The 18,635-nt window shown below is 40.6% G+C and overlaps 1 protein-coding gene across 5 annotated transcripts in view; it reads left to right on the top strand.

The window, feature by feature from the left end:
- The window catches only part of CTDP1 (CTD phosphatase subunit 1), a 149,656-nt gene that overhangs the window by 95,264 nt on the left and 35,757 nt on the right, over window positions 1–18,635 (top strand). For all 5 annotated transcript variants that reach the window (XM_056521377.1, XM_056521375.1, XM_056521376.1 and 2 more), the window contains exon 11: window positions 3,136–3,304. In XM_056521377.1, coding sequence (XP_056377352.1) covers window positions 3,136–3,304 — 169 coding nt within the window. The remainder of the gene's footprint in view (window positions 1–3,135; window positions 3,305–18,635) is intronic.

The raw sequence follows: 18,635 nt of genomic DNA, 5'->3' as shown, positions 1-18,635 counted from the left end.
GTGGTTGGGAATTTGACACTGTTGAGAATGAAATAGTAATTTTTTTTTTAAATTTTTTTTTATTAAAATCTTTCTTGAAGAAGTAATTAAAATAATATTAATTAGACACGGGGAAAAGTACACAAACACCTTTTAAGGGGTATTCCGGCTTGGGACATTTTTTCCCCTATCCAAAGGATAGGGATAAGATGACTGATCATGGGGGCATGCCACTGCAGCACCTACGTTATGTGCGGAGCTGCATCTCCGGGCTCGGAAAACGGAAGTTTTCGAGACTGGAGACATGACCTGATAACACCCCCCTCGTGGCGTCACGTCACACCCCCTCCCTTCATGTTTATGGGAGGGGGCGTAACAACCGATTTTGGAGGAAAATTCAATCAGCAGAAAATGGCATTTTCGGCCGATAATTTTCGGCAGCCGAAATTTTGGTGCATCCCTAATATACATATACATGTCTTATGGGTATGTCAAAAGTTTTTATGGGTGAGATTGTTTTGGTCCCCGTCAATCAATAACAAGCAAGAAGAACAAGCTATGTGATTGAGACTGTGCTCTAGACTTACATTATGAGACTGTCTCGGACACGTGACACAGTGCTGGGAGAGTTTGCAAAGTGTGTGCTTCTTCCTCATTCTACCATGACGTATCAAAAGTTTTTTTGTTTATTTTCCGATGACAGTGCCCATTTAACACACACAATTTTTTCTGTAATTTTGACTCTGCAAAAACAGATATTGCATAGTTGTGCTGCGAGATTCTTGAATACCACTTGTGTATTTTGTCTCTTTAATAGAAATACAAGAAAGAACTGTTCCATATTTACTGTCTGTATGGGCCACTTACTATAAGAACGTCCACCCTGATCAACATTTAAAGGGGTATTCCAGAGTAATTAAAAAATCAAACCACGTTACGGCTCAGGGTCCTGAAACATAGGGGGGTTAAAGATCAACTGCTTTTTGTTACGATGAGAGCTGGCTGGATGTGATGGATCTAAATTGTTTACATTCAAAGGGACATGTAACCAATGTATGGCCATCCATGAAAGATGTCTACCAGAGTTAGAAGACATATGGCATATGGACACTGGATTGTCTTCATTCACTTTAACCAGTGTTGCTTATATTTTCCGTTCCCCCCCCCCCCCCCCCCCGACATGAACATAGCATTTTTGCTAACTTATGGATTCAACCAGTGATGATTCATTTTTTATACCCACCAGGGATTCTAAAGCATTGAGGCTTAAGTTGGATGAGTTATTGAGGTATTAATAAATTCTGTGGCTTTCGAGGTATAATGCTTTGTTAGGTTTGCTAATCTTAACACATCTCTTTTGGGAATCCAAGAACCATTACATATGAGGTCAAGAAAATTCTGTTGAGCTCTGCAGGGTTAGCACTAAATATAAGCTGTTAAAATCTATGCAGGTGCTTAATGGAAACTGCAGCATAGTGTAACAAAATTTACAGGCGGATTTCAAAGGATTACCGTATATACTCGAGTATAAGCCGAGTTTGGTGCTGAAAATGCCCCCCTCGGCTTATACTCGAGTGAACTCTCCGCCTGTCAATCGGAGGGGTCTTCAACCTGCGGACCTCCAGATGTTGCAAAACTACAACTCCCAGCATGGAACACTGCGGCCTTTGTCATCATCCAGCCCCCCCCCCCCTTTTGTTTTGTACTTACAAACCCCCCCCTCCTCAGCAGGAAGTTAGGGTGAGCTGGTCCGGGCCATCTATGCTGCAGGGACCGTCCGGTGGGGAGGATTAGTTGTTGCGGGCTGTCCATTTTAACCGGGGGGGCCCTCTTCTCTGAGCTTCGGTCCCCGGACTAGTGACGTTGCCTTGATGATGACGCACAGGGACGTTCACTTAAAATTTTTTGTTGGGTTGCCACTGAATTTTCGTCCTCTGCAGGCATGTCCCCCGCCGGCAGTCATACTTTAGGTCCCGGAGGAAGGTGCCTAAGCCCGCCCTCCTTATTCTCATATGCATTTTCTTTAATGCCACGTCCTAGTGACATGGAGTAACACGCACCCTGAGCGTTGCGCTCTGTATTCAGCGTGCATGCACTGAAGATTTTACGAAGCTCTCAGGTCCTGATGACGTGAGAGCTGTGCATTCCCGGAGAGTGATCTGCGCAGTGTAACTTCGTATGCGCCGGGGCCCTCGCTACAGAAGTCGGGAGTAGCGAAGGCCTGGCACATGCGCAGTTACACTGCGCAGAGTGCTCTCTGGGGACGCACAGCTCTCATGTGATCAGGACGTGAGAGCTGCGTAAAATCTTCAGCGCATGTGCTCTGCATAAAGAGCCCAGCACTCAGGGGGCATGTGACTCCACGTCATTAGGACACGGAGTTGAAGAAAAGGCAAATGCGCATAAGGGGGCGGGCTTAGGCACCTTCCTCCGGGACCCAAAGTATGACTGCCGGCGGGGGACATGCCTGCAGAGCACAACTAAGGGGGTAAACTACAGCCACCCAACAAAAAATGTAAGTGACCCCTGTATGGACTCCTGTTCACCCACACTATAACCCAGTGTATTGGGTTTAGTGTGGGTGAACTTGCGGACTATTTTCCTTTAAATGGAAGAAATTTGGGTCATAGTACTCATGAACTTTCAGTGCTACAGAATTTGCTTTCACCCATCTCCAGATATGTTCCTCCACACAATCCTGTCTCTGAGCTCTACAGGCAGTTCTTTCTCCTCATGGCTTGGTTTTTGCTCTGATCTGATATTTTTGCTCTGATCTTTGTCAGCTGTGAGACTTAAATAGACAGGGCTGTGTCTTTTAGAGATCTTGTCCAATCAACTAAATTTACCACATGTGACTTTAATCAAGGTGTAGAATTCAAAGATCTAATAAAAGATGATCAAAGGAAATAGGAGGCCCCCAGAGCTAAATTCCAAGTGTCCTAGCAAAAAAGATTTCAAAACTCTATTTTCACATTCTCATTATGGGGTATTGAATGCAGAATGATAAAGGATGATTTTTATTTTAGCACAAGGCTGCACCATGTGTACATTATGTACATCCACAGTCAGGAGAAGTAAATACATAAAACATGCAATATGTTGAGTTTATGGCATGTAGTGTATTATCTAAGTATTGGAATCTGTTTAAATTGACAGAGTAGTTCAGCCTCATGAAGAACAAATGTTTGATGATGAAGAGCTGTCTACGGAAAATACAGAGGAGGAGCAGTCGGGCCCAACTCGGAGGAAACGCCAGCCAAGCATGTCGGAAACCATGCCTTTATATACACTTTGTAAAGAGGACCTGGAGAGCATGGACAAAGAAGTAAGCATAATAATTTACACATCTATCTAAAAGGGAAAAACATTTTTACACTTATTAAAACTGTTCCAGCAATCTTAGTTTTGGCTCTAAAAATTCTCATGAAAATGGTGTAAAATTTTCAGTCACTCGTACCAGTCAACTTCTTTTGTCCCTTTCATGTACCATATGTACGTTTGTCACAGTCAGGTAGGTTTTAACACTGTTTCTTATATATCCAGTTGATACTGTGTTGCAAGGGCTGGGATTGGGCACAGCCTTATTTCTCAAATTTTTTAATGCAAGCGTTACAATGCTTTTTCTCCTTCTGGCGTTACAGAAGAATGCTTTAAAGGGGTTATCCACCATAAGGGGAATTTAGTACATACCTGGCAGACATGCTTAGTAAGGATCTGCGCTTGGGGCTAAATGGCAATGTCATGAGATTACCATACCACTGTGGCTAGCTTTTTGTGAACTGGTATTTCCTGTTTGACTTTTTTTTTCTTTTTTTGACTACAAATCCCACAATTCCTTTTTCCTCCCTCCCACACATCAGCCACCCCACCCATTGAAACAAAAGACCTGTGGTTTTCAATCAGGGTGCCTACAGCTGTTGCATTAGTTGCAGATTGATCCCTCCACTCATTGAAGCAGACAAGCTCCCTGTCATCAGCTGACTAGTGAGTGAGGTCTCGGCCGCATTGCAAGCTGGGAAAAATCCGAGACAACAGTAATTTTGTATGCTGTTAAAAATAAATAGTAGGTTGAAAATCACATAAGAATTGTGAGAAAACCGTCACACACAGGTACAGACACTATATTATGAACTACACTAACTTTACAGCCCCTGTAGCATAGTCAAATAAAAAAAATCCTGGAATACCCCTTTTAATATCAGTAGCTGTTTTAGCATCAACTAAAATTCAAGGTGCTTAAAAACGTAAACATATGATACACAAACTGGTAAGTTGGGTGGAGATTTCTGAAAGTCAGAGTGTGAATTTTTTTAAAGGGAAACTGCAGACTATCTGCACCTTGGACACCATCTCTTGGGTCCTGTTTGTGCTGGCTCGCTAATAAAAGTTAATTTCCTGATGAGATAATGAGCTAAGTGGCACAAAAGGAGTGCGTGGGACTGTCAGAGGTGCAGATAGTCTTTAAACCTGCCTCCAGTAATTTGCATATTGCCAGTGTGCGCTATATCTCGGGAAAGACTTAGTGGACTGGGGTAAGGGATACGCTGTTTTACTCAGGATCACCCACATTAACCACCTGTATATTCAGGCTAGTGGGGGTTTATCCATCTGTCAGTTTCCCTTTTAAGTAGACAGTACTCCCCAATTGTTCTACTGATCGTAGGCGTTGTCTCACTTTGTGGTCTGTAGTGATGAAGATTCCAGGGTATAAAAGCATGGGTAAAGGCATCAAGATCAGAGTTAGTTATTATAAAGTGAACTATAGTAAATTAGTCATTTTACCTATAAAAACGGAAGAAGACGAAAAACAGGAACTGAAGGTACAATACACTTTAAAATGGGCTACGGATAGTATCACTTACCTGGGTATAAAATTATCTCCTGATTTATCCTGCCTACCCCTCTTAAATTTGGAGCCATTAATATTAAATATAAAGGAGGATTTTGAATCCTAGTCCAAGCTCCCTGGCCCAGATTTATCAAACTGTGTGAGAGAAAAGTGGAGAGATGTTCCCACAACAACCAATCACAGCTCAGCTAAGGAGCTCTGGTAAAGTGAAAGCTGAGCTGTGATTGGTTGCTGTGGGAACATCTCTCCACTTTTTCTCTCACACAGTTTGATAAATCTTGGCCCCTATGTCTTGGATAGGGCATATAGCTGTAGTAAAAATTTTATTTTACCTAAAGTGTTGTACCTTTTTCAAAATGTAACTATTATTTACCCAGTCTCTAGTATAAAACGATTACAAACTATGGTTTGGAGGTATATTTTAAGTATTACTTTTTTTAAGTACAGTGGTCCCTCAAGTTACAATATTAATTGATTCCAGGACAACCATTGTATGTTGAAACCATTGTATGTTGAGACCATAATTCTATGAAAACCTGGTAATTGGTTCTGAAGCCACCAAAATGTCATCCAAAATAGGAAAGGATTAAAGAAAAATTAAGTAGATAACGAATACAGATAAAGCAAATACTTACATATAAAAGTAAGAAAGATCTGCTGGAAGCTGTAAATCGCTGTCTATGTCAGTTTCCCAACCAGGGTGCCTCCAGCTGTTGCAAAACTACAAGTCCGGGCATGCTGGGAGTTGTAGTTTTGCAACAGCTGGAGGCACCCTGGTTGGGAAACAATGGTTTATGTAGAGAACAGGAGCTTCTTCAGGGTCCTATACAGTACACACTGTCCTAAATGAAGCCGCCCTTACTTGGTGTCCAAAGGAGCAGCTAACCCTGGCACAGGTAAGTAGTACAGAACTTGTAGTTCCTCCCTGTACTGTAGAGGGCGCTACCAGACAGCCATTCGGTGCATGTACTTCAGTAATAGAGTTGATTTACCAGTAAAATGCCAATTCTGATTGGTCAGTCCCTCCAATTGTGACACGTTTCACAGATCTAGACTGTCTGTACATTGTATGTTTAGTCTGGTTTCAAGTTACAATGGTCCAGAAAAGGCAATGGTATGTTGAGGCCATTGTAAGTTGAGGGATCACTGTGTATAATATAGTAAAGTTGAAAAATCAACTAGGAACCAGTCCTCAGGGTATATTAGATATAAATAGACAAAAGAGAGATGGAAAAAGGAGTGATCCTGATATAAATAAATATTTATTATATGTTACTTGATCACTGATACTCTCTGTCCCTGCTGGGCCCTAGCATGGGACACAGAAGTCAGCGAAAATTAAATAAAAATTCAATAAAAAAATTACATTAATAAAAATGAGATAAAACTTGCAACTAAATAGGTGATGTATGGAATATTCAATATTGCACTAAAAATAGCAGAGTGCTGTATTATTCAATAACTGGAAAGTTCCAAATTCAAAATGTAACAGTCTTTGTAATTCCAATAGTTAGGTAGTAACACAGTTCAACAGAGTTCCGATGTATCAATCTTAGTAATAGTCATTGGTGATACAATGTAGCTCAGTGATACAATGTAGCTAAGTAGAAATATAATTGTATTATATTTCTACTGAGGAAAATGCCCGAGGCATTGAAACGCGTCTAGAATTAGCCATAAACTTGCATATATCTAATTCATCTGAATCCATCTTCAATATAACGCTATTGAACACATTTCTTGCAACTGCTGGAAGTCCCTAGTTTTGGGACCACGCTACACTACGCGTGCACAGTGCTCAGTTCACACGAGGCACGCCGCACCTACCCTCACCGCTTCCACCACATCGCCACCGCTGCTGCTGCACTTCTATTTTCTGCCACCACTGCTGTCTCCCCGGACCAACTCACGATCCACGGCACACCTGAAAGGCCGGTGCCATCCGTGCCAGCCGAGGACCAAAGGAGAAGGAGATCCGCACAGACATCGGGCATCGCCGGAGGTTGACAACTCCACACCAGCCCGAAGTAATAACTTGCTACATTGTATCACCAATGACTATTACTAAGATTGATACATCGGAACTCTGTTGAACTGTGTTACTACCTAACTATTGGAATTACAAAGACTGTTACATTTTGAATTTGGAACTTTCCAGTTATTGAATAATACAGCACTCTGCTATTTTTAGCGCAATATTGAATATTCCATACATCACCTATTTAGTTGCAAGTTTTATCTCATTTTTATTAATGTAATTTTTTTATAGAATTTTTATTTCATTTTCGCTGACTTCTGTGTCCCATGCTAGGGCCCAGCAGGGACAGAGAGTATCAGTGATCAAGTAACATATAATAAATATTTATTTATATCAGGATCACTCCTTTTTCCATCTCCCTTTTGTCTATTTATATCTAATATACCCTGAGGACTGGTTCCTAGTTGATTTTTCAACTTAACTATATAATACTTGTTAGACCTGGGTGAATGTAACACCAGTTCACCTCGGGTATATTTATTAATGCTAAGTGAGCTACACAGTTTTTAACCCTTTTAATCACTGTGTATAAGTCAAATAATTTTTTCCTGTTGCAAAGTAGTATCTGAGCCATGTAATTTGTTTGTATCAGAACACTGATAAACCTGCAAGTTCTCCCTCTTGTATGATTTGTGTTTCTTGGAAAATGCTGCCTATAAACAGCTGCTTATCCTTTTCACAGCAAATGTTGTGAATCTCATGTTTCCCTCTATAGATGTGTGCATGAGAATTCTAACTAGGATAGCTGACATTTCCATTTGTTGTATGCTTACTTTTTCTTGAAGGCAAGTATTGATGTGTGTGTGTGTGTGTGTGTCATGAGACATTGGGAGCCGTGCTTATTAATTTGAAGTAATTCCGCCTGGGTTGTATTGATTCACACCAGTGCTCTCAATTTTTACTTAACTACCAGCAATGGAACATGACCTGAAAAGTCTGTGCTAGGTGAAACTGCCCAGAGTAATTACAAGATCCAGCCACTCCATAGTGGGGATTGTCTTCGATGAATGTTAATTCAACTGTACTGTCCACTGCACCGAACACTAATTCCTATCTTGAAACTCATATGTCACAGTTTCTCCTCAATGTACTGAAGGAAAACACAACTCCCCCCCCCCCCCCCCCTTATAAAGTAATCGTCTGAAATAGTAATCTTCTTATTAGATTGGCATATACAGTGGTCCCTCAAGTTACAATATTAATTGGTTCCAGGACGACCATTGAGACCAAAGTTGAGACCAAAACTCTATGGAAACCTGGTAATTGGTTCTGAAGCCAACAAAATGTCATCCAAAAAATAGGAAAAAGTGAGAATTAAAGATAAATAAGTAGATAACTAATATACATAAAGCAAATCCTTACATAGAAAAGAAAGAAAGATCTGCTGAGAGCTGTAAATCACTTGTATATGTCAGTGTTTCCCAAGCAGGGAGCCTCCAGCTGTTGCAAAACTTCAACTCCCAGCATGCCCGGACAGCCAAGGCTGTCCGGGCATGCTGGGAGTTGTAGTTTTGCAACAGCTGGGGGCACCCTGCTTGGGAAACACTGGTCTATGTAGAGGACAGGAGCTTCTTCAGGGTCCTGTACAATACATGCAATGTCCTAAAAAAGTAAAATGGAGTCGCCCTCACCTGGTGTCCAAAGGAGCAGGTAATCCTGGTACAGGTAAAGAGTACAGAACATGTAATACCTCCCTGTACTGTAGGGGGCGCTACCAGACACCAGTCAGTGCATATGCTTCAGTAATATAGGTGTTTTACCAGTAAATTGCCCATTCTGATTGGTCGGTTCTTCCGGCCATTGACACGTTGCACAGATCTGCGTTGTCCATAGCATTGTATGTTGAGCCTGGTTTCAACTTACAATGGTCCAGAAAAGACCATTGTATGTTGAAACTATTGTATGTTGATGCCATTGTAGGTTGAGGGATCACTGTAATGTTACCCTAATGAATGGGGTCTTGGCTTAGAATAAATTTATGGGGAGGAGGGAAAAAATGAAACTGCAAAAAAAAAAAAAAAATTGCTGTGTAAGTGGTTAAAGATCCCACCCATTAGGGTAACATTCTATGCCAATCTAAGGAGAATACGGTTAAATGTTATATGTACCGACCCTTTTACACAGTGCACTTTAAAGAGTACCTGTCATCAACAAACTATTTTAATATGTTGTTAATAATCATTAATGAAGCGATATTGTAATATATCTTCATTAAAAAATATAAATATTTATACCAGTTTTTTCATTTTATACTTTTGGCCACTAGGGGTCTCTCTTCTATGCCTGGTCTGCAAGTAGCTTCCTATGCTTTTCATAGTCAGTGTACAGCTTTTAGGACTAATGCTGAAAGGGCTCTGGTCCTTCCACCGGAAGTTCAGTTCTCTCAGCTCAGGACTCGCTCCCAGCCTGTGAGCTGAGAGAACTGAACTTCTGGTGGAAGGACCAGAACCCTTTCAGCATTAGTCCTAAAAGCTGTACACTTACTATGAAAAGCATAGGAAGCTACCTGCAGACCAGGCATAGAAGAGAGACCCCTAGTGGCCAAAAGTATAAAATGAAAAAACTGGTATAAATATTAATATTTTTTAATGAAGATATATTACAATATCTCTTCATTAATGATTATGAACAACATATTAAAAATTTTTCTTGATGACAGGTACTCTTTAAGGATAAAAGGACATGTAATCTTTATTCTGTAGGTCAATAAGATTACGATGATACTCGGTTTATATAGGTTTTTACTACTTTCATCAGCATTATATATTAACAGTTAGGACATTTTATCCATATGTCCTGGGAGAGAGAAAGGGTTAAAGGGGTATTCCAGGAAAAAACCTTTTTTTTTAATATATCAACTGGCTCCAGAAAGTTAAAACGATTTGTAAATTACTTCTATTAAAAAATATTAATCCTTTCAGTACTTATGACCTTCTGAAGTTAAGGTTGTTCTTTTCTGTCTAAGTACTCGGGAAACGTGTCATCAGAGAGGACTTAGACAGAAAAGAACAACCTTAACTTCAGAATCTCATAAGTACTGAAAGGATTAAGATTTTTTAATAGAAGTAATTTACAAATCTGTTTAACTTTCTGAAGCCAGTTGATATATATATAAAAAAAAGTTTTTCCTGGATAACCCCTTCAAAAGTATTTATATTTTCCACCTTTTTGTTCTTGATTTACTAACGCATAACGTTGGACTGTGTTTGAGGGATGCAGCTATTGCTTTTACTTTGTCAGCTAGTAGGTGTGTCATGCATTTTGGGATTCATTTAGAATATTTTAGGAGTATCCTTTATTTGTGGGTTGCGTTCTTCTCTTCCACCTGCTCCCTCTATTTTTAATAACATATACACAGTTGAAGAGGGAAAAGGTGGAAGGACATAGTAAATGACTGCTCTGTCAGTCTACACAGCTTTGTTTGTGACCATGGAAAGGCAAATACCTTTAGTTTTATTGTAAATGGTTCCAAGGGTAACCATAGCCTAGAGTGACTATGAATGTTTGATAATGAGCTGTTCCTTCTTGCATCTTTCAGATCAAAATGTTCAGCAAAGTTTAGAAATATTGCTACTATTCTTTAAATGTGGCATTCTGAAATACAGATTTGTCTGAAAAGCTGACAATGTCATTGGTTCATGAATTATTGATGCATCGCCATTAAATACATCAAATAGCAGCGGATTCTGTGTTCTTTGCATAATGTTTTAAGAAAGCTAAATCTTGATTATAAATGATTAATGTTGCTTAATACACAATCTACTTCCAGTTTTAAGTATTGGCCAAAATTTACATTTCAACAAGCTCATGTGAAAAATTCTAGTGAAGGCTGTTGTATTTCTTAAAATTGGACAGTTTTATTTTTAGCATAAGCTAAAATCAGATATTGCATTTTGGCTAACACTTTAATTACAAATGTGGTGGTGCTTGTTAAGTTAGTGATAAATCTTATTGGCAAATGGGCACCCAGGATAAACTTTTACCACTTTCTGAATCTGCAACATTTTGCAACTTTCTAAATAATCTTTTATTTGGCTCGCTGTCAATTCAGTTTAAAGAATTGGTCTCTTTTTAATGACATTACTGTTTAGGTGTATGGTACAGCCACACACTGCTGAAATTCAGCATTTCTGCAGTCACATATGTGCACCATTTTGGGGTGGTTTTGCCACAACAGATTTTGGGAACCAGTATTCTGATAATAAAGTCAAAGGCCTACATTTAACCTGTATGAAAAGAAAAAAAATAATTTGCCCATAGCAACAAATCACAGCTCAGCTTTCATTAAAACAGATCAATCTGAGAAATAGAAGCTGTGCTGTGATTGGTTTCTGTGGGCAAATCAGACAGATTGTGTCTCAAGACAGATCGATAAATCCTGGCCAGTGTATTTCAGATCTACATTACAGATTTCAACTCCCATTGAAGTCATTGATAAAAATCTACTGTTGTGAGAAAAGAAAGAAAAAACGAAAACGGTGCTTTGCATAATACCCTTTAAATATGGAGAGACAAATAATGTGTGGGGAACTCACAGGTCATATAGGTGGGGGCTCACCAGATAATAAAATAAGTGCATATTACCCGGTATTTGGGGTACTCACTGATGTCCACGGAGCTCCTTTGCCGGGAGGTCCCAGGAAACAAGCCTATGCTTGTCCAGAAGAGTATATCCAAGTGCAGGCAAAAAGACCTTTGATGTCCTGGCGCTGCCGTTTGGTCATCAGAATAAGAGAAGGAAGGCTAGTAATAGACTTCAAACAAAACTTTATTTCTAAATTATAAAAATAATAAAAGTGTGGATGACACGTTTCAAGAGGGCTCCCCTCTTCCTCAGATCATGTGTGTATGATGTCACAGTGCCATTTTTATGTGTAAAATGGCGCCAAACATAGAAAAGGCGGCGTGGCCCAGATGTGGGAATTCACAGCTGTACCAGGTAACAGGGTGGTCATAATAGTAGGTTAAAATAAATGGGGTTTAATAAATATGCATTTATTCAGACTAAATAACAGTGATATAGTGTGCAGGCAGCAGTTTTAATGTTAGGAATTGGAGTTGCTGACGGGATTATAATGGATATGCGCAGTGCGTATGTGCTAGCAGTTACTGGGGACACGTTCATGAGAGCTCCGCTCATGGGGCCTGCTGCAAGCCAATGGGAGACCAGCAGGACTACAGAAAGAGTCGCCCAATGCGCCGACGTGGGTGTTGCTAGGGACGCGTAGTTAAGGGCATCCGGTCACGTGGGGTCTGAAGGACCAAATAGGGGTAGGGGGCGTGTGAGAGCACGTCACAGTGTAACCAAACTATCGCAATGAAAAGCGATGAAGTGGACAGATGGCTGTCAAAGCCTGAAGTTCTATGCGACTTAAGTTATGAATGTACAAGAGAGAGTGTACATGGCGGAAATATAAGCGTGTATGGGAATCTATGAATGGTGAATGGCTGGAATAGCAGGATTGCAAGAGTAGAAGTATTCCTATAGGGGTCAATATTTAGTGTATGCAGCAAAAACTGCATATTTCTGGAATAAGATGCCATATAATTATAAAGGGGTTATAAAAAGGGGACTGCAGAGGGATACTGGGAGCTTAATGGGAGATAAGAGTGGTATGGAAGGAACAGAGGGGAAAGGAAGATGGATATTTGAGTGTGTAAACCATGTAAAGTAACATATAAAGAAACATATAAAGATATAAGCATAGGATGTATGAACTTAAAAATGTATCATAAAAAGTCCCAGTGTCATCTTAAAAAATATATATTGGGGATAAAAAGGAAGTCCATGTAAGTATAATATATGAATTTATAGATACAATATAAATAAATGTTCATAAAAATCTCCATAAGAAGGCTTTAAAACAGCTAAAATGCCGTATAAAGGTTTAAAAATTACATTCAATCATTTCATTTAAACCTATTGGTACCAACATTTGAAGCTTGTAGATCCAAAAATTTTCATGTTTTCGTAGTGTATTAAATCTGTGAGGATCATCTTTTGGTATCATTTCGATGGGGACCAGGCGTATGCATCCAAAATCCTGATTGTGGTGCTGAGTAAGGTGTCTTGATACGCTGTGTAATAAAAATCTATTGGATGTGTTGCACCGATGCTTGTTAATACGTTCTCTCAGACATCTGGTTGTTCTGCCCACATATTGAAAGCCACAGGGGCATTCAAGTAAATAGATAATGTATTGGGATGAACAGTTAATAAACGACTTGATCTGGAATGTTTCCCCTGTAATTTTGGATGAGAAGTTCTTGCATTTGTTTATAATATTTGTGCAGCATTTACATCTGTGGGGAGAACAACCAGATGTCTGAGAGAACGTATTAACAAGCATCGGTGCAACACATCCAATGGATATTTATTACACAGCGTATCAAGACACCTTACTCAGCACCACAAGCAGGATTTTGGATGCATACGCCTGGTCCCCATCAAAATGATACCAAAAGATGATCCTCACAGATTTAATACACTACGAAAACGTGAACATTTTTGGATCTACAAGCTTCAAACGTTGGTACTAATAGGTTTAAATGAAAAGATTGAATGTAATTTTTAAACCTTTATACGGCATATTAGCTGTTTTAAAGCCTTCTTATGGAGATTTTTATGGACATTTATTTATATATTGTATCTATAATTTCATATATTATACTTATATGGACTTTTTATCCTCTATATATTTTTTAAGATCACACTGGGGCTTTTTATGATACATTTTTTATGATAAATTTTTATGTTCATGCATCCTATGCTTATATCTTTATATGTTTCTTTATATGTTACTTTACATGGTTTACACACTCAAATATCCACCCTACTCCCATCTTCCTTTCCCCTCTGTTCCTTCCATACCACTCTTATCTCCCATTAAGCTCCCGGTATCCCTCTGCAGTCCCCTTTTTATAACCCCTTTATAATTATATGGCATCTTATTCCGGAAATATGCAGTTTTTGCTGCATACACTAAATATTGACCCCTATAGGAATACTTCTACTCTTGCAATCCTGCTATTCCAGCCATTCACCATTCATAGATTCCCATACACGCTTCTATTTCCGCCATGTACACTCTCTCTTGTACATTCATAACTTAAGTTGCATAGCACTTCATGCTTTGAGAGCCATCTGTCCACTTCATCGCTTTTCATTGCGATAGTTTGTTTACACTGTGATGTGCTCTCACACGCCCCCTACCCCTATTTGGTCCTTCAGACCCCACGTGACCGGACGCCCTTAACTACGCGTCTCTAGCAACACCCACGTCGGCGCATTGGGCGACTCTTTCTGTAGTCCTGCTGGTCTCCCATTGGCTTGCAGCAGGCCCCATGATCGGAGCTCTCACGAACGTGTCCCCAGTAACTGCTAGCACATACGCACTGCGCATATCCATTATAATCCCGTCAGCAACTCCAATTCCTAACATTAAAACTGCTGCCTGCACACTATGGGGGAGATTTATCAAAACCTGTGGACAGGCAAAGTTGCCCAGTTGCCCATAGCAACCAATCAGCTCACTTCTTTCATTCTTAACAAGGCCTGTGGAAAATGAAAGAAGCGATCTGATTGGTTGCTATGGGCAACTTTGCTTGTCCACAGGTTTTGATAAATCTCCCCCTATATCCCTTTCATTTAGTCTGAATAAATGCATATTTATTTAACCCCATTTATTTTAACCTATTATGACCACCCTGTTACCTGGTACAGCTGTGAAATCCCACATCTGGGCCACGCCCCCTTTTCTATGTTTGGCGCCATTTTACACATAAAAATGGCACTGTGACATCATACACACTTGATCTGAGGAAGAGGGGAGCCCCCTTTGAAATGCGTCATCCACACTTTTATTATTTTTATAATTTAGAAATAAAGTTTTTTTTTAAAGTCTATTACTAGCCTTCCTTCTCTTATTCTGATGACCAAACGGCAGCGCCAGGACATCAAAGGTCTTTTTGCCTGCACCTGGATATAAAAATCTACAGTGGTTCTGATACAATGATGTCCTGCAATTTAAAATCCTCACAGCAGGTCAGATCCTTTCTGTAGCATGTGGATTATTTATTTATTTTATCTAATCCATTTGGCTGCTCCTTCTTTTATTTTCCCTGCAGATTTTCCACACAGAAATTCCATGCAGAAAATCCTCAGCAAATACCCCATGTGTGACACTACCCTTACAATTACTTGATTCCAGTCTAAAAGTCCAACTAAATCCCTTAGTTGACTGAACTTAGCTTTCCTAAAATCTTTTTTCTTTTCTTTTTTTATCAAATTTGTGCCATTTTATTGAATATTATGTTAAAACTTGCCTTTATTATTGGCATTGCTGCCGTCGTTTGCCAGGGCCCGCCCTTCCAATATTGCATCTTCTCTGATTGGCTCATCTACCAGCTGAGAGGAATAATTGTCAAGAGCTTTTAACGCAACCACCAGCTAAATAATCAAGCAAGAATAATAATGCAGCTGAATGATAGTTAAAACCGTTCCTAGTAAGGATCCTTTTGTTAAATTATGTTTTGCTGATCTTATTAGTGACAGGAATCCTGACATCTCTAACACTGGAGATAATAGAGCTCTTGTATAATCTATAAACCTTCCTATTATAAGGCTGAAGAGCTGGCATGGCATCACATTTTAATTACTTTTCTAATTAGAAATATTACAAGGAGCTGCATGTAAACTTTAGAGACTGAAAACAGGAAACTTCTTGTTTTAATCTTTATTAGAAGTTGTACATGTGAAGCATTTCAGAAGTTTCTCCCGGTGGTTATACTGCTGGTCTGTCAAAATCTGGAGACGCAAACTGCTGAGTGACAGAATTTCCCGGTCTCTGTAATTCTGCAACTTTCTATAATACAAGAGCTGCTGTACATGCTAGTTAAATTCTTAAGAAAGTAATTGTTCGTAGAATGAAAGGAAAAATAGATGTGGATATGCCTATGATTTTGAGCAATTAGCCTTTGCAATTTTAATGTTCCCCTACTTGTGTCACTTAGAAAGCTGAGCCCTTTGGGCTTAATGGGTTTTTTTTTTCTCCTTGTGATTTCCGGGTACTTTTATCTGCCTCTTTTGACAGTTCACCTATGTGCTCTACACAAAGAATACACAGCAGGGGCACGTTCTGCTCTAGGTGTGCAGAACAGAACATTTGACCACGCATCGAGTGGGTAATAATGAGACCTACTTATATACCCCGTGGTGGCACTATTGAGTGCCTACATTTGTACTGAGCCTAAAAATAGCTGAATAACCGAGGAACAGCATGTTTTATTTTAAAACATAACCTTGTTATTGAAATTGGTTTACAGTATTTTAATGCTTTTGCAAAATAATTAATGGCTTTTATGCCGCTTTCTCCTCTCTGCTGCTGTACACCCACCATCTCATTTGGTGACTTTTATTTGTATGTATGTATTTCACCCTACATGAAAATGTGGAGATATTGAGGATTTATGATATGTGCTAAAAATAGGCTTCTCTTTTACGCTTTGAAAATAAATAAAATTGTTAAAAATATCCTCTTATTTCAACGAGATGTCAAAATTCAGTCCCATTTTTTACAGAATGCATATAATTAAACATCAATGTTATATATTGATTTTGCGGGAGATTTATCAAAACTATGCTAAGGGAAACGGAGCAGTTGCCAAGAGCAACCAATCAAATGGCTTTCTTAAAATTATAATTTTTTTTTTTTTAATAAAAGCAATCTGGCTGCTAAAGGCAACTGCTCAATTATTATAATTTTTTTAAAATAAATCTCGCCCTTTTGTTTCTTAGACAGTTGGGGTCGGAGGGCATACAGGTACACCCTCGCGTCCGTGTAACGGCGATCGCTGTGATTGGACGGTCAATTCTGGCCGTTCAATAACAGCTTTTCCTGGCTGAACGGGTCTCGGGGGCAGCCCCTATCAACCTGAAGGATAGGAGTGAGGTGGCTCGGGTGCCACCTCCTCCTATCCCCTGCCATTGGTCGGTCAGGACTGACCAACTAATGACACGAGGGGGCGGGTCAAAATTCTGCCCACCAATGAAAGTCCAGGCAGAGCGGGGGTAATGGAGAATGGATGCAGCGTCACTTACCGCCAGCTGCAGCAATCCTCTAACCATTGGCAGCGGCAGAATGATGATCGCATGACCGGCGGTGGGGACGATCGGCGTGGGCGGGCCACAGTATAAAGATTGCTGGTAAGTGATCTTCAACTGTGGCCCTCAAGAAGTTGCAAAACTACAACTCCTAGCATGCCCAGACAGCCTTTGGCCTAAATTTGTGACTTGCACAGGGGTGGCTGATTACAGCGGTTCGGACATAAACCACCAACATGTGACCCCATTTTGTAAACTACACTCCTCAAGGATTGTAACAAGGGGTATAGTGAGCCTCAACACCCCACAGGTGTAAGGCTCAGCTATAATACATTTTCGTTATAGTTGGACTTGAAAGTAAAAAATTAGATTTTTTTTTTCACTGAAATGCTGGTGTTATCCCAAATTTTTCATTTTCACAAGGGATAATAGATGAAAAAGTCCCCCAAAACTTGTAACACCATTTTTTTCTGAATAAGAAAATACCTTATATGTGGATGTAAAGTGCTCTGCCGGCAAACTACAATGCTCAGAAAAGTTTTTTGGAGAGAGAATTTGGCTGGAATTGAAGGCCATGTGCATTTACAAAGCCCCCATGCTGCCAGAACAGTGGACCCCCACATATGACCCCATTTTGGAAACTACACCTCTCACAGAATGTAATAAGGGGTGCAGTGAGCATTTGCACCCCACAGGTGTCTGAAAAGTTGTCCGTAAAAATGTAATTTCTCATTTGCACAGCCCACTGTTCCAAAGATCTGTCAAATGCCAGTGGGGTGTAACTCACTGCACCCCTTATTACATTCTGTGAGGGGTGTAGTTTCCAAAATGGAGTCGTGTGTTTGTGGTTCCAGTTAGTGCTGGGCGGTATACCTGTTCATACCGGATACCGTTTTTTTTTCCATCAGACGATATGAATTTGGCCCCATACCGCTATACCGGTGGGGCCCCGCCCCCGAATGAATTAGAGCCCACGGCTCCGCTCTGCCAGGGGAGAGCAGGATGAGACTCCTCATCCCCTCTCCCCCTGCAGCCTTTTGCCCGCCCATTCTCTTCAATCAGAGCCAGGGGAAAGCGCAAACTTGTGAAACTGCATCCCCTGGCTCTGATGTTTCCCGGAGCCCGGAGAAGCCGCAGGAAGCGGAGGAGGAGTTGAGGAGTGCTCTGCCTGCTGTCAGGGCGGAATGTGTTGAGACGGGGGAGTATGGGAGAACCGCTATCCCGGGCTGGAGTGGCAGGCCTGTGTGTGAGGAGAACCCGGCCAGTGTCTTTGTGTGGGAGCCTGTGTGTTCCCCGAGCTGGGGGAGAGATGTGAACGGGGTTCCGGTTGAATGTGCACTGTGTAGATACTCGCTCGTACAGTCCCAGTGCTGCAGCCGCTCTCCTATTGTCTGGAAGGTGTCAGTAATAAACCCCAGTGTGTGAGCCTGTAGAGGCGTCAGCAGGAGCTTGTACAGACCGGCCTTCACACTGTCTATTGTTCTGTCACTGCAGAGTAGCTGATCATAGGGACCTTCATTGTCCTGGACACCGAACCCCATGTGTAGTGTTACAGTTCTTCCTTGGGACTCTCCTGCATTCAGGCTCCTACCCCCATAGTGGACTGTCAGTGCCTAAAGCAGGCTCAACCAAATCAGCACAGATCAATGGAGGTCTATGGACCTCCA

This window comes from Hyla sarda, chromosome 5 (assembly GCF_029499605.1).
Source record: "Hyla sarda isolate aHylSar1 chromosome 5, aHylSar1.hap1, whole genome shotgun sequence".
NCBI classification, from domain to species: domain Eukaryota; kingdom Metazoa; phylum Chordata; class Amphibia; order Anura; family Hylidae; genus Hyla; species Hyla sarda.
The sequence above is the reverse complement of the archived record's forward strand: the minus strand, read 5'-3'. Positions and strand labels throughout refer to the sequence as shown.